The sequence below is a fragment of the Pseudophryne corroboree genome, chromosome 10 (genome assembly GCF_028390025.1).
Source record: "Pseudophryne corroboree isolate aPseCor3 chromosome 10, aPseCor3.hap2, whole genome shotgun sequence".
NCBI lineage: Eukaryota > Metazoa > Chordata > Amphibia > Anura > Myobatrachidae > Pseudophryne > Pseudophryne corroboree.
The window spans coordinates 19,123,875-19,144,308 of record NC_086453.1 but is presented as its reverse complement, the minus strand read 5'-3'; the positions used below and the strand labels follow the sequence as shown (position 1 = coordinate 19,144,308).

General features: G+C 45.7%; 1 protein-coding gene across 5 annotated transcripts in view; it reads right to left on the bottom strand.

Annotated features, from left to right (window-relative positions):
* Window positions 1-395: 395 nt before the first annotated feature.
* Window positions 396-20,434, bottom strand: part of ARHGAP33 (Rho GTPase activating protein 33) — a 153,462-nt gene continuing 133,423 nt past the window's right edge. For all 5 annotated transcript variants that reach the window (XM_063942197.1, XM_063942193.1, XM_063942194.1 and 2 more), the window contains 11 exons: window positions 17,261-17,363; window positions 16,793-16,937; window positions 16,248-16,330; window positions 15,597-15,704; window positions 13,481-13,611; window positions 8,727-8,904; window positions 7,830-7,963; window positions 7,596-7,664; window positions 4,453-5,013; window positions 3,238-3,599; window positions 396-3,109 (listed from right to left, as the gene is read on the bottom strand). In XM_063942197.1, the coding sequence (XP_063798267.1) occupies window positions 2,078-3,109; window positions 3,238-3,599; window positions 4,453-5,013; window positions 7,596-7,664; window positions 7,830-7,963; window positions 8,727-8,904; window positions 13,481-13,611; window positions 15,597-15,704; window positions 16,248-16,330; window positions 16,793-16,937; window positions 17,261-17,363 (2,906 nt within the window). In that variant the 3' untranslated portion in view covers window positions 396-2,077. The remainder of the gene's footprint in view (window positions 3,110-3,237; window positions 3,600-4,452; window positions 5,014-7,595; window positions 7,665-7,829; window positions 7,964-8,726; window positions 8,905-13,480; window positions 13,612-15,596; window positions 15,705-16,247; window positions 16,331-16,792; window positions 16,938-17,260; window positions 17,364-20,434) is intronic.

Below are 20,434 nucleotides of genomic sequence, written 5' to 3'. Positions count from 1 at the left end.
TATCGTCAAATGAACCCAAAATTAACTTTCGCTCGTTTCTTCATGCACCCCAAATTTTATTAGAGTATTTGTTTTTTTTTAGAAAAAAAAATTGCTTTTATATTTTTTTTGCCCCCCCCCCTCCCTCAAGTACCCTAAAAGTATATTTCCTCCTATTTTTTTTTTGCACTTTTATTTTCTTTTATGAATGAAAGTAAACAAAAAAATATGGTTTATCTTTTTTTTTTTAACTTAAAAAAAAAAAAAGAGAGAGCAAAAATCAGCCATATAAACACTGTTTAAAAATCTCCATTCCTTTGCTTTTGACCACTACCAGCCTCCTGTATGATTCTGCAAACTAAATTTTGCATGTAGCTAACAAATCACAGACAACCCCCCCCCCCCCCATCCCCCTCCCTCCCTGCTGCGAGTGCCACGAACAGACATTTTTAATTGGACTGGAGTATTCTCGGGCGCGTCTATGAGGTTCATGAAACAACTAGCAACTCACACCTTATAGGATTGACCTGTGGCCTAACACCTGTAAAATTACTTTGTCTATGTACTAAGCTTTGGAGAGAGATAAAGTATTAGCCAATCAGCTCCTTACTGCCATATTACAGGCTGTGTCTGAAAAATGACAAGTAGGAGCTGATTGGTTGGTTCTTTCTCTCTCTCCAAGTCGTAGTACATATGCCCCACAGTGTTTGAAAAATGACAAGTGCTGACTGGTTTGTGCTTTATCTCAGGCCATTTTATCTCTCTCTTTGTATAATGCCACATACTGTACATACCTTATGCCGATGCGGCTAAGGCCAGGCGTACAAGGACAAATTGGTGCAGACGCAGGGCTTCATTTTCTTCTTTTTGTTACTGAGGCTGTCCCCCCATTGCGTACATCTATACGTATTATTGTAGGCCGCAGCACGCCCTGGTAGCTCACTTCTTTATACAGCATAAAACAGTATGGATAAAAGAATGTGACACTAAAATCTGTTAAGATCATTAAAAATATCACGCACTACAAATACTACATTGTAAAATCTTCCACAGAGGGCATAATATACACAGTATACAGTATACATGCGTCTGACTGGAAAACGTTATTCATCAGCGAGAACCCACAATCAGATCACTAATGGTAGGGATGACCGGTCCCTACAGTAACACTGGGAAATGGGGCACAGGCTATGGGCACATACAGATCGGAGGGCTCTTTGCCACCTATGGCAAGGGCACCAGTGTATCGGAGGACAGAATCTGACTGCTGTTGGTAATGACAGGTCCTTCCTGGGCAGGCCCCGATAACCGCATTCCCGCACAACTAAGAAACTGCTAAATAATCTAAATGATTTCCTTCGAGTTCCATTTTTTGGCCACTTCAAATGTCTTTTTAATTACAAAAACAAAACAAAAAAACCCAACAACATAATTACCCGAATTATACTGGGAATGCGATGAAATAAATGTTTTTGCACGGTGACACAACACTTGATTTTGTTTTGGCGACACAAAGGGGCAAAATGGTTTATAGGGCCTGCCTGGCCCGTTCCGCCCTTCAGAGAAAGCGCCCCATCCGCAAGTGCCCGCTCAGTACACATCAATGGGCAACTGACAGTACAGTATGAAGCGATATTATATTATATTGATGACATCATCACATATTACGTTCCACGCCATATAGGAGAAGGAAGAAAAATATTATTCTTATTAAACCACATTTCAGTGCAATGTAATCATTATACCACCGGGGGCAGCACCTACAAATAGCGTCCGTATAATAAGTAATCGTAGAGGGTCTTCACCTGCCCGATACATTATATATTACACATTTTATGCGTGGGGGTGCTTTCTGATTAGGGGAGATGGGACATATAATAGTTTGTGACACCATCATCCAAGGATACCCAACAAAAAGTTACACCTAAAAAAAAAAAAAAATTAAAATAATTTGTTTTAACACCTTCCTGCAAACCGCAGCTCTGACACAACAGTTTAACACATTCAGTGCCTGGAAAGGGACAGGAAATAATATTATAGTAAGACATAGTTTGGGGTCTTAGTCAGGACCATGGGGACATGGAGCGCTAGACGGGTCTCAGCAGTAACTCCGTGTCTGCCCCTCTGTGTGTACTGTCCACGGGGACCCCAGGAATCCTGCAGGTGTAGACGACCTGTGCGGGGTCCCCCTTTGCTCCAGGTTCCCATACAGAGTCCCCCCCTCTGTCACCATGCAGTGTGGGGGTATGTAACCCATTCTTTGGCCCCCTCCACCAGAAGTCTCATATGTGATGATGGGGGGCTCTCTGCCCTCTGGGAATTTAGGCTGTGTGCCCCACAGGGCTGTGTGAGGAAGGGGAGGTGGGCGGAAAAAACTGAGGGACCCCTCCCTGCGTATTGGGTGGGGAGTGTGCTGCTGCTTTGCGGCCTGCACCCCTCCAAAACTTTCATGCCTTCCAATGGCGGGTGGCTGTCCGGGACGTTGTTTGTGGGGCAGGTCAGGCTTTAGTTCTGCAGGGTCCCTGGCGCCCTGGAAGGGCGTGCCTGTGTTCGCCTTCGGGGGAATATTAACGTAGATCGGTTCCTCTCTTCTCCCTTGTGGCTGCGGACGGGCACCGATTTCTGTGAAAGGTCCTTGACTTCTACTTTCGGTGATCCCCACATACTGATACTGGACCCCTCCTCCCACTACATAGGGGCGCATATGCGTAGGGGGCGTCCTGTCCCAGCAGTATCGCAAGAGCTCAGAGTCCGGCGGGGGTGGAGCTCTTCCGTACCAGCCGCCGAGGCCCGGTGGAGGTATAGAATGAGGATGAGAAGGCGGTGACGCCATGTAGGGCCAAGGCGTTTGGATTAACCCATAGGATGCATTGAGGGGTGCCATGTGAGGAGGGTCTCCCAATATCTCATAGTAGAGGCCTTCTGGCTCTGGCCAGTGAGGTGTGGAGCGGTGAGGGGGAAGCCTTGGGCCTTCCTCCGGGAACCGGTATGGAGGAGGACGAGGGCGTGGAGGGCAGAGGCTCGGTGGCGCGGGTAGGCTGCCGGACCTTGTATGGAGACGAGGAGCACGAGAAGGAATGGCAGCTGCCGGCGTCATCTTCCTCAGGTCTGCTGGAGAGGAGCCTTGTGCCTGCAAGACAAAGAAGGTACGTGTTCAAGCTGTGCTCACCCCCTGTACCACTCTTCCCTGTGCTAGCGCCACCACTCATACATGGAACACGGACTGGGACTAAATAAAATGCAGCATTCTGCCCTTACCAGTGCGCTGTGCGCTTGGGGCCTCGGCGGCCAGTGCTGGGTGGTGGCTCTCTCGTTGAGGCTCAGCAAGGGAGGGCGTAGCTCAGAGTACAGGGGGCCCTCCTTCGCTGCCTTGGTCTCGCTACACTCCATGGATAGAGAGCGTCGGAATACGGACATGGAGGGGTGAGGTGGCGGTGCTGATCGCTGAGAAGGCTTAGCCGGTACTGTGGCGGTGGAAGACTGGAGGGCACGTTGGGCACTCTCCGCCAGTTTCAGAGCCATCAGTCGAGCAGGATCCTTTGGAGGTGGAGGAGGCGGAAGTTGCCGCACAAGGGACAGTGGTGGGGGATGCGCAGACTGCTGTGGAGAGAGAGTCACCCCTGCATGAGAAAGGGGGAAAGAAAGGACTGTAAGAAATAGGATAACTATCACACCAATGAGCAGACGGCTTCCATCTTGATTTAAGTAACATCGATAGACACAGGGCCCGATTCTGAGCTTGCGGGTGTACTTCCCCTATATCGGCACACTGGGCATGCCACGGAAAGATACTGGGGGCAGAACATGCGCCGAATCAGTTCTATGCCCGCATACGGCGACCGCAACTGCGGACGGAATGATCGGCCCACTCTTTCACTGAAATGGGCGGCGACCATGTGGATGCACGGGACTGGCCGTCTAGCGGGAGTGGCACGGTTGCGGGGTGGCTGTTCAGGCGAGGTGGGACACCTGTTTAAAGAAGGATATTTTGCACACAAACATGGGGGGGGTACCAGTGGCGCTTCCAGAGGTGGGGCAATCCAAAATGTTTGGCAGCGTTTGGGGTGGCACTTGGTGCGGTTTCCCTATTTGAAGTTTGGGCTGCTCTGCAGCCCCACCTCTGGAGGCGCCACTGGTGGGTACGTGTCCAGATACGGATGACGACAGGCGCGCGCGGGCGGGGCAGAATATACCATATACCCGCAGTATGGCAGTGGGCCTTTGTTCAACAAACTCCCCCTCTCATCCGCCGATAGTAACACCTCTGGTGGATCTCCCGTGGCATTGCCTGACTGACAGTTAGTCAGAAAAGCCAATCACGGGCAAGGTACCCCCTGTGGTATCTCTCTACAGGCCTGTTATTTCTCATACTCCAATACTACAGTGAGTGGCTCCACTGCTGGCCCAGGCCAGATAAATACAGTGGTGTTGGGGGACCTGAAGAAGAGTACAGGTAAAATACGCTTCACTAACCTGTAACAGGATCGTCTTGTCCACAGGCCCCGGGCAGCTTCCCCTTCCCCTCCCGTAGACAGGTCTCACTTAGGCGCAGTTGGCAGGACTGTAGCACCAAGGACAGCATCTGAGGGGGAGGGGAGAGACTTCGAGGACCCCGACTCTCCACATCTGCTACCAAGCGCTCTGGGGGGCTGTGAGCAGGGGATGAAGAGCACCCGCCAGGAGGGGAAAGGCTCACTCTGCGCTGGAGGGAATGAGAAGAGCCTTGGCTGGTCACTTCCGCTTTCACTATGGTAGGGGACTTAACTTCTTCATGGTCAGAGAACGAGAGACGGAAAGATAAGGGGTCAAACCCAAGACCATCTGTGTCGGGGAGGGGTGGTGAAAGATCCAGGTCCTCCTCAATCCACGCAGACTGGGGGCGGGCTGAGTTGGGAGGAGGTGAGGGCACGCCGGGTGGGGGAGGGGAAGGAGAGGAGGGCAGTAAGCTTTCCACCGAGCGACAGTGGGGCAGTCGCGAGGGGAGCCCATCACTAGTGGAGCGCGGGCGGCGGAGACGGGAAGTCCGCTGGAAACCTACGAGGGGACAAGAGTGCAAAAAGAAAAAAAGTTATTCATGACAAGAGTTGTGAGGTTTGTTTATACCAGATAAATATACAAATCTATGAGAGGGGCCCCTCTGGCCCCTGGGTGTGAAGCTTGTTACTGTACGGTTAAAGTAAAAATTGCTGCACATAATATTTGCCTTGTTCTACATTTGGCCGGAACATTTTGCCCGTTTCACCAGCGGAATTTGGCTTCAAGTGTTCCCAGCACAACCCCACTGCAAAATTAATTGAATTATCACAGCTTTATTCATACACCAGTGGTTCCCGAACGCGCTCTTCAAGGCTCCCCAACGATGCAGGTTTTAAAGATATCCATGCTTAGCCACAGGTGACTTAATTAGTACCTCAGTCAGATTAAGGATACCATCTGTACACAAGCAGGGATATCCCTTAGACCTGGACCGTTGGGGTGCTTTGAGGACCGCGTTTGGGAAAACCTTTCATAGACTATAAAAATAAATCTGTGGAATTTGAATTTACAAACAGAAGAAATTCAGCAGAAGTGGGACCCAAGCATTGTGTCACTGGAACTGTGCACCCATGGGGATATAGGTTATAGGGTCTGAGTTTGCCAGAGGTGTGGGGTGTCGGCCGAGAATGGCCGTATTGTAAGAGCCACAGGAGTGGGAAGATAAAAAATATAAAATGGTGAGCAGAGCACCCACTGACACCCAATGATTCCCAGAAAAGAATTTAACGGCAGTTTTCTCTATAATCCTCATTGCAACATACAGGGTAGGGGATGTTCTAAAGTTGCCTCTACTGTGGGTTTGCTTGGAGGCTGCAGTGTCCAGCACCTTCACCCCAAAACTGGCAGCTTTGGATGCAAAAATAATGAATCTGTAAATCGTAGTTAATTTAGGGACTAGGTATCAAATGGCCTCCTATAGAGATGCTGATCCGTGGTCCGGTGGTAGAATGTGGCCCCTTACAGAGCAGCTCATCCGTGGTCCGGTGGTAGAATGTGGCCCTTTACAGAGTAGCTCATCCGAGGTCCGGTGGTAGAATGTGGCCCTTTACAGAGCAGCTCATCCGTGGTCCGGTGGTAGAATGTGGCCCTTTACAGAGCAGCTAATCCGTGGTCTGGTGGTAGAATGTGACCCCTTACAGAGCAGCTCATCCGTGGTCCGGTGGTAGAATGTGGCCCCTTACAGAGCAGCTCATCCGTGGTCCGGTGGTAGAATGTGGCCCTTTACAGAGCAGCTCATCCGTGGTCCGGTGATAGAATGTGGCCCCTTACAGAGCAGCTCATCCGTGGTCCAGTGGTAGAATATGGCCCCCTACTGAACAGTTCAGCCTTCAGCCAAATCCCATGAGAGAGGAAGGAAGGTAGACTGTTTCTTTTTCCTTTTAAGTAAGCAACCCCTCCCCTTCCCATTCCCCATAGCCATTCCTAATAAAGAAGTTTTAAAGGGCACATCTTTGGCCCACTGCTGGAAACATGGACCCTGTATGACAGCTGCTCATGGATGAAATAAATGTGAAATATAATTAAAAAGATAGATGAACAGCAGCACGGACGGTGTAATGGTTAGCATTACTACCTCACAGCACTGAGGTTATGGGTTCAATTCCCATCATGGCCCTAACTGTGTGGAGTTTGTATATTCTCCCCTTGCTTGCGTGGGTTTCCTCCGGGTACTCCGGTTTCCTCCCACATTCCAAAAATATACTGGTAGGTTAATTGGCTCCCAACAAAATGAACCCTAGCGTGAATGTGTGAGTGTACATGTGATAGGGAATATAGATTGTAAGCTCCACTGGGGCAGGGACTGATGTGACTGTCCGAATATTCTCTGTAAAGCGCTGTGGTATATGTGTGCGCTATATAAATAACTAGTAATAATAACATCTAATTCCCAGATTGCCTAGCAGCATAGGGGCCTTGGAGTGACAGAAGTTTCAGGCTGTGTGTAAGGACCCAAACTACTGTCTGGTGTTTCTATAACCCAATGGATTCAGAGAAACAAGCATAAATAAGGGGGCAAAACCATGTGCACTGCAGGTGGGGCAGATATAACATGTGCAGAGAGAGTTAGATTTGGGTGGGTTATATTGTTTCTGTGCAGGGTAAATACTGGCTGCTTTATTTTTACACTGCAATTTAGATTTCAGTTTGAACACACCCCACCCAAATCTAACTCTCTCTGCACATGTTACATCTGCCACACCTGCAGTGCACATGGTTTTGCCCAATTGCTAACAAACTTGCTGCTGCGACCAACTCAGAATTACCCCCATAGTCCTGTATTGTGAGGCAGCTCCAGCATAGGAGAAATGTTTTTGCAATTAATTCAGAAAAGGCTTCTTAGCAATCAGAGGGGTGGAGGAGAGCGCCCTCTGCTGGAGGCCCTGCACATTGCTTTCTCACTTGCAAACAATAACAAGAGGATGGGGACTACCCTAGAAGGTGACAAGACAGAAGAACGGATGGGGACTACCGAATCCATCAGCAGGTGACAAGACAAAGTACAAACTACAGAAATGGAACAGTAAGTGTAGCTATGACTGGATGTGCCCTTCAGATTCCTCCATAACTGGGATGCATACCTGTGCCACTAGTGTGAGAGCAGAGAGACTCCTCGCTTTTTGCTGACCGCAGGGTGACCGTTTCCGGCACTGCTGGGGAGGAGGGGGGTGATAACAGAGAGAGAGAGAGAGAGAGAGAGAGAGAGAGAGAGAGAGAGAGAGAGAGAGAGGCGTGAGGATAGTTTGCAGCAGAGTAAAAACCACAACAACTTAAAGAAGGCAAACAGACGTCCAGCGAGAACGCCATGTGGTCACCTCTTTGGTGGGCAGTGATTTCTCGGAGGCCGCCCGGGCGAGACTTCTTCTGCTGGGACGAACTTTTGCCTATGGCGAAGAAGGTTCTCCAGCTGCTACCACCTCCGGACTTCTTCCTGCCGCGTGGACCCTTCCTGGAGGGGAAGAAGAACAGCAGAGGAGATAAAAACTTGACCCCTCCTGGTTTCTTTTAATCCCTCAAAGTGAATCAAAACAAATATTAAAGAGATAATAATAATTATAAATTGCGCATAACGTATTAGGAGAGATGCTCATTATGCAGATTACATTTGCTGTATTCTTAGTGAAGCTTCCCGTGTACATTTTCAAGGCAACACACTGAAGCCGGAGGTGTAACACGTCGGAATTACACACATTTTGTTACATAACAACGTGATACGTTTGGTCGTAGTAAATATTATGGAGTCCATACGTCAGGCAGGAATCTGGGCAATTCCCTATTCTGCCGGCGCTGGGGTAGGGGGACCGGCAAATCAGGGATCTTTAACATTCTGTTTTTCTGCCAACAGAATGCTGATCACCGATGGCCGCCAATTGGGAGTATCGGATCAGCAAAATGAGGAATTGGGGCAAGTAGATGTACGGCCTGCGTCACATATTTTAATTATTTTTTATTTTTTTATTTAGAGTTTAGGTTTTTGTCCACATGTTCTAGCAAATAATTCCCTAAACGAAGTTAATTTGAGTGTGGTATATATAATCCCCATTCTGAATGTCGTCAATGTGTCGGCATACCATTTCATGTCGCTGTATACATTTTTTTACTATGAGAAATAGGTGGTCAAAGAAACCAAAATGAACATAAAACATACATATATACACACACACACATATATAAAACACAGCTCCACATATCACATTTTCTACGACCCATACCTTTCATCACTGCTCTCCGGCGCCCTCTCTTGCTTGTTAGGGGAAGTTTTGTCTGCGCCCAGCTTTTCGGCGGCCTCCCTCTGGCTCTGACTCCGTGCCTGGGCCTCCTGCAGGCTGACGAGACGCCCTGACGGGCAACCACCCAACAAAGAGCGGGGCCGGAGAGGGCCGCAGCGACCTGCAAGGACAGCATTTGGTAAAGTCCGTTTAATGGGCTATTAATGTACAACACTAGACAAGCAATGCTTGGCGGGCATCTAGCCTGGATCCTGTAAAACCTGCAAAGGCCAGTCACGGAGATGCGTTAGTAACGGCAGCCCTGCCAGCTGCAACACCATTGCTCTCTACAAAGCTCCTATACGACATTCAATGTGGTCTTCAGCTGGAAATGTTCCCTAGGCGGAAATTACACAGAATTTATAGGTTATTAAAAAACCTGGGGGAATGGCAGTGTCAATTTATTTTGCTCTGTGACTGTTTGGGGTATAATAAAGGTAAAAAGGGGTCTGTTTATTTATTAAGCCTTGGAGAGAGATAAAGTGGAATTAGTGAAATAAAGTACCAGCCAATCAGCTCCTGCCATGTTACAGGCTGTGTTTGAAAAATGACAACTATGAGCTGATTGGTTAGTACTTTATCTCTCTACAAACTTTGATAAATCTCCCACAAAGTCACGAAAACACAAAACGGAAATTCCACGGGAATATGGAAGAAGTGAGCGAAATTCTGCAGGCAACTGAAGAATGAGAAGAAGACTCATCTCTCTGCCCAACCAGCCACATGTGTGCCCCTTATGGTTCATATAAAAGCGTCTATTACCGCTGCAACAATCAGTGCCGGACGTATTGCATTATTCTTATTTCCCCATCCTCAGGTAAGAGACCAGGGAGTAAATTTACTAAGATGGGAGTTCTATTTAAGATGAGATGTTGCCCTTAGCAACCAATTAGATTCTACTTCTCATTTATCTAGCACCTTCTAGAAGATAAAACCTGGAATCTGATGGGCAACATCCCATCTTTAATAGAACTCCCATCTTAGTAAATTTACTCCCAGGATTAGGGTGGAGAAAGATACAGGTATACAGTGGGCCAGCAACACAACACCTCAGTGACAGGTGTGCATACCTCTTATTCTATTATGACTAAAGGAGACAATATTATATAGAGACATGTACGTATTTATGTACAATTGGAGCAGAATTAGTTTTGACAAAAACCCTGATAGGACATCTGGCACAATACCATTAGGAAGATTCAACTGCGTCCACTTAGGTACATTTAATCCAATGATTTAAGTTTCTGATTATTCATCTGACTCTTTTACATCAATATGGATGATACATAGCAACAATCAACTTCTTTAATAAAATTTAAAAAAAAACATCAAAAGAAATATGCCTGTCCCCTACACCGGAGGAATCCATTTGTAGGCCTTATTCATGACAATGCAACCTGTCCGTTCACTAGAAAACAGCCCGAAGGATGGACTTCCACAAGATGGCTGTCTCCGCAGTGTGTAGGTGACGGGTGAACTGTAATACAGCGCAGAATTTTCAAGATGGTACCCTCTGAACAAGACACTGCGAACCAAAACTTCAATGAGACGCAGGGTTTAAAGGGGTTAAACAAGTAACAGGAGTCACTGATTGATGATATGTGAGTTTGTAGCTGTGGCGGCAGTTGGAGATTTGTCAGCAAGCAGGCATGGTTGGATTGGGGCAGGTTTTAGGTATGGGGCAGGTTCTGGGGCTTATTATGCTGGATAAGTGTTGGGGCATACGCTTTATGCTTTTGTCCTGATGGAACTCCGTAACGGCAGTCTTGTTTTTATCTGTAATATTTCATTCTTATTATAACTAGTTCTGGAAACATTAAGAAATCAGACTTTGAGCGCCAGATGGACGGAGTGAGTGCGCCAGTCGGACAGAGCACGCCAGGCACGTGCAGGGCAAGCTCCAGACATACCGAATTAGGGCAAGCGCCAGATAGAGTGAGCGCAGCCGGTGGATAGACAAGTGTGCTAGCCAGGCAGCGCCAGGATGAGACCGCCAAACAGAAGAAGAGCAAGCGCCATATGGGCAGAGCAAGAGAGAGAAACTGGCACGGAGGCAGTACCATCTCCTAGACTGTTGGCACCATTCTGTTGTAGGATTTCTATACTGCTACAGTAGAATACTTCTATAAAACCCCTTCTTTCACCACCTAACGGGTCAAGTTAGAGGTTAACAGTTAAAGCATCATTACCATAAAAACATTTTGTAATTCAGTCTAACTTTAATAGATAAAATACTAACATTTAAAAAAAATAAAAAAGTAATAATATAATGCATTCATATAATTAACAATATAACGCTTGCCCTGGTGCCCCCTGGGGGGAACTTACATACTGTACCAAATATAACCATGTGCTTGACGGTGGCACTTAAAGGGCATTTACCAAGCAATCCAAAAAGACAACTGTGCGCATTCAGCGTTGGGCGGAACTCCAAGGACCTAAACAGACGTGCTCACACACTGCATTGCAAAGTCAACGTTTCAGATGCTTTAATGGTGCATATTTGTCAGGATGACGAAAGACAGATTAAGGCATCTGAAATGTTGACTTTGCGGTGCTGTGTGTGAGCATGTTTGTTTAAATTCTACGACGTGACGACCACATGTCCAGATATATATATATATATATATATATATATATATATACACACACAAACATATATATATATATATATATATATATATATATACACATATACATATACACACACACAAACACGTTGGAATTGCTGATTTCAGGGAGGGCTGCTAAACTGGAGTGCCAGTCATTTGCTTTAGATAGATAGATAGATAGATAGATAGATAGATAGATAGATAGATAGATAGATAGATAGATAGATAGATAGATAGATATGGACTATTTACATGGAATATGGAACATGCATTAAAAAATGATTATTATTAGTTTCAAATAACAGATTGAAGAAAACAGATTTGCGTGAGCAACATAAATCTGTTCCAGACAGAGAGAGAGAGAGAGATAGATAGAGAGAGAGAGAGAGATTAGAATACACACTTTAGAATTTCTATTCTTAAAACATAAAGCAAAAATTCCCATTTGTAGCCATACTTATATAGGTACCGTATTACATTTCCTAAACCTCCTCAATTTATAATGTGACAGAAAAAAAAACCCCTGTAATGCGTCCTCTGTAAAACACTTGTGGATCTGCAGCCCTACACACATACCCCCTACTCCTACCTGGGTAAGAAAGATCTGGTTCCAGTACTGGTTGAGTATCCCACATCCGAATATTCCGAAATACGGTATATTCCGAAACACAGAATTTTTTGAGTGAGACTGGGATAGTGAAACCTTTGTTTTCTGATGGTACAATGTACACAAACTTTGCTTAATACACAAAGTTATTAAAAATATTATATTAAATTACCTTCAGGCTGTGTGTATAAGCTGTATATGAAACATAAATGCATTCTGTGCTTAGACTTGGGTCCCATCACCATGATATCTCATTATGGTATGCAATTATTCCAAAATACGGAAAAATCCCATATCCAAAATACCTCTGGTCCCAAGCATTTTGGATAAGGGATACTCAACCTGTACCACTTTCAGACATATATTTGTCAGTTCCACTGGATGGTTTTATAGATTATTTTTTTTTTTAAAAGTCGGGATTTACAAGGAATAAATATAGATTTATTTTTCCAGCATGAAACCAATTTTCCAGCTTTATGATGGACAAAGCAAAAAAAAAAAAGTAAATTTTTAGGGGAAAAAAAAAAATTAAAGTGGACATAATTTCACGTTGTGCCACTAGCTGTCCGTTTTGAGATCCGTCTCTGGGGTGCAGTCATTTTCATCTGTAGGGATCTGGGAGGAGCATGTTCTCTTCTTTGATAGGTACCAAGCTTCGGGTAAAGTTAGTAGACGAAGTCTCACGGACATGCAAGAGGCTCTGCGGAAACCGGTCTCTTTTGCTGGTGTAAGAGGGCGGTGAAGGGAAATACAATGTAGATAAGAAGAGAATTAAGGCTTCAGCCTTACCAACCATCTCCAAGCTCCAAGATTAAGAAATGGCAAGGCATAGAGCAGAGCAAGAATAGATAAGCCAAGCCAGAAGGATTGTTGGCATGGGCTGTTGTTGGGCTTGGAGGGCGGGAGGGGGTGAGGGGAGCAGCGGGTAGGGGAAGCAGGCAAGACAGCAGAGTCCAGATATAAGAAAGTGAAAGGTGCAACCAACATTCCTTCGGTAGTGAAAAGCCAACAGTTGCAGAGGAATTCAGCCAGTGCCATCCACTGGTAGCAAAAGGAGGAATTGGGTCATTTGACAGAAAAATATCAGTCACCCAAGCATCAATACATAAGTGGCACTCAGATTTGTTAACATTACGGTCAGGGTTACGAGAGTAAAGGCGGTGGGCCAAAGAGGGTGCAGGTCGGTGCCCATTACTGTTCCCAGCCATTCATAGTGGTTAGATCTTTCTATCAAGAGGAATACAACTATGCTTGTTGTAAATGGTCAAATTACAAAAAATGTTATACTGTTAAAAAGAAACCACTAACATAATTGCAGAAAAAAAAATTCAGGTTCCAATAAGGAAATAACATAGTCAGGGAATAGCGTTCTGGTGGGTGGGAAGGGCAATTCAACCAGACTAAAGTGGCATGCCGGAAAAGAAGTCAGCAGCAGAGGAGGCAGTGCTGAGTGCAGGGGGTAGGGCGACTTTTCTTACCTATTGAAGTGAAGGTATCACTGAAAAGAGTCTCCACGTTAGACAGCAGGAACTCCACGAGCACAGACTGCACACGTACCTCCCGAAACGCATCTGCCCCAGGTGTCCCCACAGACTCCATGTCCCGTGACCTGTAGGGTAAAAGCAAATTCAGTTTTCACTTAAGTCCACAGGAACCCAATATCCTGTCCGGTATTCTAAAAAGAAAAGGTAATAACTATATTTTCACTTTTATAATTAGTAATTGGTCTCTGTAATACGCACACAACAAAATATTTCTGGAATGCTGTAAATTCCAGAAGGGATACATAAATTTACCTAAAGACCTAAAAGAAATGTAGAATTTCAATTTCAAAATTCTGTTTGTATTTGGGTTTCGGCAACTTTTAAAAATACGGTCTACGTCTTGAATACTCCAGGATCACCGTAACAGAGGACACTTGTGTAAATGTACCAGACCTTCTGCTTTCATTCGTTTTCAAAACACATGATAGAAAGGTTCATTTCAAACATCTGCCTTTTATGATTTAATGGGGTCCCTTGTACCTGTATGGTGATGAAGGGTCGCTTCCATGGGAAACCTGTACCAACTAGGGATGGCCATCGACGAGTCCAAATCATTGATGGTTTATGGGCGATGTCCAATGTTTTTGCCAATGATGGGAGAGAACCACAGCCTACACAAACATTTTTGATTTTTTTTTGCAAGGTGCCGGGACACGGAGCATAGCACCGTCCCCGACACCCGCTAAGCGCCGCCCTCATTTTTTGACTGGTCCGCGCCCGGCCAGCACCTTTCAGCGACGGCCATCGAGTGGTGCAAACCATCGATGGTACGCCATAGATTGTTTAAATGCCATTGAAGGCTGTCACCGATGGTACCATCGATGGCACCCATCGATGGACAGCCCACCATTGGCCATCCCTAATACCAACCAATACATACAGATCATTTCTACAAAACTAAGGGGTCCATTTACTAGTGATGAGCGGATTCGGTTTTACTCGGTTTTACTCGGTTCTCAAAACTGAATCTTATTGGCTATCCAAAACACGTGACATCAGTGAGCCAATAAGATTCGGTTTTGAGAACCGAGTAAAACCGAGTAAAACCGAATCCGCTCATCACTACCATTTACTAAGCCTTGGAAAGAGATAAAGGACCAGCCAATCAGTGCCTGACATTTTTCAAGCACAGCCTGTGATATGGCAGTTAGGAGCTAATTAGCTGATAATTGTAAAGCGCAACGGAATATGCTGCGCTATATAAGAAACTGCTAATAAATACTTTATCTCCGTACACTTTCTCTCTCTCCAATGCTTAGTAAATAGACCCCACCTCTGCAAGCGTGTCAGTCACTCGGAGTCCGCTATGTTAGAGAAGCAACACCCTCTTAACATGACAATCTGCTGAGAGTGAGGGTATGCATGACATATTAAGTTCAGTATAATATAATAATATTTACTGTATAATGGGGGTCATTCCGAGTTGTTCGCTCGGTAAAAATCTTCGCATCGCAGCGATTTTCCGCTTAATGCGCATGCGCAATGTCCGCACTGCGACTGCGCCAAGTAAATTTGCTATGCACTTAGGAATTTTACTCACGGCATTTTCATCGTTCTGGCGATCGTAGTGTGATTGACAGGAAATGGGTGTTACTGGGCGGAAACAGGCCGTTTTATGGGCGTGTGGGAAAAAACGCTACCGTTTCCGGAAAAAACGCAGGAGTGGCCGGAGAAACGGGGGAGTGTCTGGGCGAACGCTGGGTGTGTTTGTGACGTCAAACCAGGAACGACAAGCAGTGAAATGATCGCAGATGCCGAGTAAGTCTGGAGCTACTCAGAAACTGCTACGAGGTGTGTAATCGCAATATTGCGAATACATCGTTCGCAATTTTAAGATGCTAAGATTCACTCCCAGTAGGCGGCGGCTTAGCATGAGCAAATCTGCTAAAATCCACTTGCGAGCGAACAACTCGGAATGACCCCCAATATACAGGTGATTATAATATATGCTAATAACACCTGTAAAGAATACCTGAATAAAGGGTGAGTTCTGAGGTTACATTAGTGCTCATTTACAACACTTGGGCCTATATCATTATCCCGCACTCACCGCAAAAGGTTAGGGGCCCAGATAATTGCTAGGTTCCGCGCATGCATTCCCGTGCGGTCACTGTGGGCGCTGAGACGCGACAGGTGCCTCATCAGATATTCCAGTGTCCTGCAGGAAGAGGTACGAGGCAGTAATGCCAGTGTTATAAATATTACAAACTGAATGTGACACACCTGTGGCATAACAAACACTGTGATGACTTAAAAAAAAAAAAAAGGTTATCCTGAAAAAACGATTCTGATATATGATAGAGGAGGCTCAACAGTACCCTCTTTCTTTTTTTTTGGAAAAGCCTAAAATGTTCTCGTTATTTAAGATATAATTCAGAAGTAGCTCAGTGCATGCTGCCATATTTGTGTGAAAATACACTCCCAAGTCTACTGATTAAATAAAATGTATTTTCTGAGCATGTAGAACACAATAAACTTTGAATTTAGCTTTACTTTAATAGAGTTTATAAAAAAAAAAAAAAATAGGGCTTTTTAATACATTAGCAGCACATATAAAAAGTAACAAATCAGCAATCTGCTTTGAAGCGTCTGGAGCAAGATTAACCAGTGAATGCATGCATCTAATTGGCAGATACGACTGCTGCACTGGGCCGCACCCATGTGACTAACGGGCACAGAATACCTGGGACAGCACAATTACCTGTAGTGCGGAGGGGGCAGCTGTTGGATGAGATCGTGAACACATATAAGCTTCTCTTCCTCGCTGGCTGCCGACATTGCCTCCTAATGGAAGTGAGAAGGGGCAGCATTGTTACACGGCTGCCACAAACCATCACAGTGGGTTTAATGAGAAAACCATCCAGCAAATGCTGACTTAACAGTGGCATGTTTCTGTGAACGTCTGCGCCACACCCAAAGTCGCCGACTTGGAGCCATAAACATTCTGCTTTGTTTGTAGGAGTGTATGCAGCAACATAGTTATAGCTTACTTAGCACGAATGGGAGCTGCCACACTGCTTGCTGTTTTGGTCGGAAACCAAACACTGCCATCTAGTGGCTAAATAGCAAAATAGCAGAAGAGTTATTGTTTTACTTGCACAGAACTCTACAAAATGTGCTTATTTTATAGGTATAGGTATAAGAGGAAAAGAGAAGGATTGACGGTCTTCCTGTGCAAGAGAGGGGGGTAACAAGCCAGGTCAGCTCAGAGCAAGGCACCGCACAGCTGGGAGGGTATGTACTCACGGTGAAGGGGTGGTAAAGCCGGTACGTCAGCAGTGGGTTGGGCAGCTCTCGGAAGTACAGTTTGCACAGAGAGCTGACACAGTGCACGTCTTGCAGATATGTATCCCGGGAGAGATCCGGGATCCTCTCACTGTCAAACTCGTGCCTGGAATAAAGACAGGGATACAAGAGTCAAAATGTAATCGTGTTCACTGGCGACCGGATCAGGTGCACACAATCTAAGCAACAGGGGGAAGGACTCCCAAAGCCAGACTCTCATTTATATATTTGTTTTTAGAGAAAACTGGGACACACGTCCGGAGCCTTCCCCACTTCTGTCCTTGGGCTGCAAAAAACGCTTGCGGCAGTCTTAATTCCTGGAGAACCGCTCTGAACAGAAGAGAACCAGCTGCAAAATCCAGGGCAGGCTCAGCACGTACACCCAGGTCATACCATCTGTCTGAGAGGGATGGGGCAGAGTCTACTAACCGGAGCTTCTGAATGTTGGAAGAGACGCCGGACAGGCGGTAGATCCCATCCACTATCCCGTACTTTTCCAGGAACTGAGCACATGACACCAGGACCCTAGGAACTGAGAAGCAGAGAGGGAGAGACCAGTCATACACTGCGGTGATCAGTGGACTCATTAACTAATGCCCCTGACCTGATCATCTCCCCAGTTCCCCTTCCTCAAGGTATTAGGGATGGCCATCAAAGGGATTACCAACGGCTATGCGCCACTGATGGCAAAAACATCAACCATCGGTGTAAAACCATCAATGGTTGCTAACCATCTGTGGTCGATGGCCGTCCCTACTTAGTATTTGTCACGAGCAGGGCCCTCTATCCTCTAGTCCACCCTCCGTTATCACCATCCACGCCACCTATTCTCTTTGTCTCTGACGTCTTCAGCAGCGACAATACTGTACGCCGGCCGTTACCATGTGTGCAGGTGGCCGAAGTGACTCTACTCCCTGTGACTCCCCACCACTTGCCCTACACGTGACTGTGAGTTACCCCACCCTCGCCCCGTGTCCTTGTACTACCTACTCTGTCATTTCATTGCACCTTGTTCTTAGATATAGCAATTTACCATGTATCGTACATAGGTTAGGTAAAATGACACTGATAGAACGTGTACACCTTGTATGGAGCGGTAAAAACTTTATGGTGGGATAAAAGCAAAAGCGGGTAATAATAATAATCATCATCATCATCAATATTCGTAAGGTCAGAGAAATATTCTGTACATAAAACATCATGGATTTATTCCATTTATCTATTACCAGTTATTTATATAGCGCACACTGGTGTGGTATTGAAGGTCGACCACTATTGGTCAACAGTAACTAGGTCGACAGGGATTCTAGGTCAACTTCTTGGTCGACAGGTCAAAAGGTCGACATGAGTTTTTAAATCTTTTTTTGGTGTCATTTTCTCCGTACAGTGACCGGGATCCCCAATTAGTGCACTGCGTCCTCTCATATGCGGGCGAGGTTACCGTTTCCAATCGTAGTTCCACATGAATCGTAAAGTATGAAAAAGTTCAAAAAAAGAATTTACAAAAAAAAAACCTCATGTCAAACCTTTTGACCTAGAACACGTTGACCTAGTTACTGTCGACAAATAGTGGTCGACCTAAGAATATTTGGCTATTCACATCAGCCCCTGCCCCAGTTGAGCTTACACTCTATATTCCCTATGTACACGCACACACGCCCTAGGGGAAATTTTTGTTGGGAACCAACTGCCCTACTAGTATTTTCTTGGAGTGTGGGAGGAAACCGGAGCACCCGGAAGGAACCCACTCAAGCTCTGAGAGAACATACAAACTCCACACATGTACAGACGTGGTGAGAATCAAACCCAAGTCCTCAGTGCTGTGACGCAATAATACCAACCATTACACCATCCGTGTTGCCCAACGTGTTACATTGTACTAATTCCCCCCCCCCCCCCCCCCCCCCCCCAAAAAAAAACATTGAATTTTGGGTTCATGAAATCAAGATAAAAAGTTTTACTTATCTTCTATGCAGTGTCACAACGTTCCGGCAGATCAACCGCAAAGGCTCCAGTGTTCCAGGCCTGCAATCCTCCCTCCTACTACTGGCAGTGGTGTTAATGCCCCTTCCCGCGTGATTTTCCCATTCATGTGTAAGGGCAGTTGATGGAGGAGGGGCACTGACAACACTACTGTTTGCATGAGACGGTCCCCTGTAGCACGAAGGGGGAATCGCAGAACTGGAAAATTAGAGCCTTGAAGGGGGAACCTACAAGTGTCAGGAAAGACATTAGACTGAAGGTAAGTAAAGCTTTGTAGTGTAAGTGTATGAATGACGCTCAACTAAGACTTGTTTCATTGTGGAATGCAAAAACCTCATTTGCATATTTCTTGCAGCAGAGAACAGAATTATTATAATTTTTTTATTAAGGTTATCTGAATTAGAGATAACCCCCTTAGTGCCTATTTTGCAAAAACTGTCTCTGTTTCACGTACCTAGGACCAGTCATTGCTAAGGTACACCAGCCAGCTAATGGATATTGCGTAAAACCCAAAGACAATGGGGGTCATTCCGAGTTGATCGCTAGCTGCATCTGTTCGCAGCGCAACGTTCAGGCTAAAAAATGGCAGTTCTGCGCATGCGGCGCAGTGCGGACGCGCATCGTACGAGTACAACGAACGATGTAATTTCACACATGGTCTAGCAAAGCTTTTCAGTCTCACTGCTGGCCGCAGAGTGATTGACAGGAAGAGGGCGTTTCTGGGTGTCAACTGACCGTTTTCAGGGAGTGTTCGGAAAAACGCAGGCGTGCCAGGAAAAACGCAGGCATGGCTGAGCGAACGCAGGGCGTGTTTGTGACGTCAAATCCGGAACTGAACAGTCTGAAGTGATCGCAAGCGCTGAGTAGGTCTGAAGCTACTCTAAAACTGCACAAAATAATTTTGTAGCCGCTCTGCGATCCTTTCGTTCGCACTTCTGCTAAGCTAAAATACACTCCCAGTGGGCGGCGGCATAGCGTTTGCACGGCTGCTATAAACAGCTAGCGAGCGATCAACTCGGAATGACCCCCAATCTCCCAATGGAACCAACAGTAATAAATATATGTATAAAACAGTTGAGACAAACAGGTACATAGCCCTTCTAACAATACAAAATCCCAAACTGACAACAGAAATAAATATACATTTAATTTAAAAAAAAAGCAATGATATTCAACTTATTAGACGTCCCCACAATCGTTAAGTGTTGGTCGATCATCGTTTATACATGCAAGCCAATTTGGACGATATAGATGTAATATACTGTCATATCGTCCAAATCGGCCATCGATATCGTCCAGTGTGTATGAAAAATTTGTTGATGAAAAAAAATCAGGCAACGATAATATCGTTGTTTGTCAAAATCGCAGATATCGCCAGGTGTTTAGGGCCCTTTAGTTATACTCGTTGACCTGATGACTCGAAAGAGCTGTAGATATTTAAGTAGCACAGGGCCACCCCCTTACACGGGTCTAGAACACGTAACACTTCAGAGGAGGCGCAGAGTACTTCAAAAAGTGACAGATATAAACATATATTATGGGGGAAATCTACCAAAGCTTGGAGAGAGAGCTAAAGTACCAGACAATCAGTTCCTAACGGTCATGTCACGGGATGTGTTT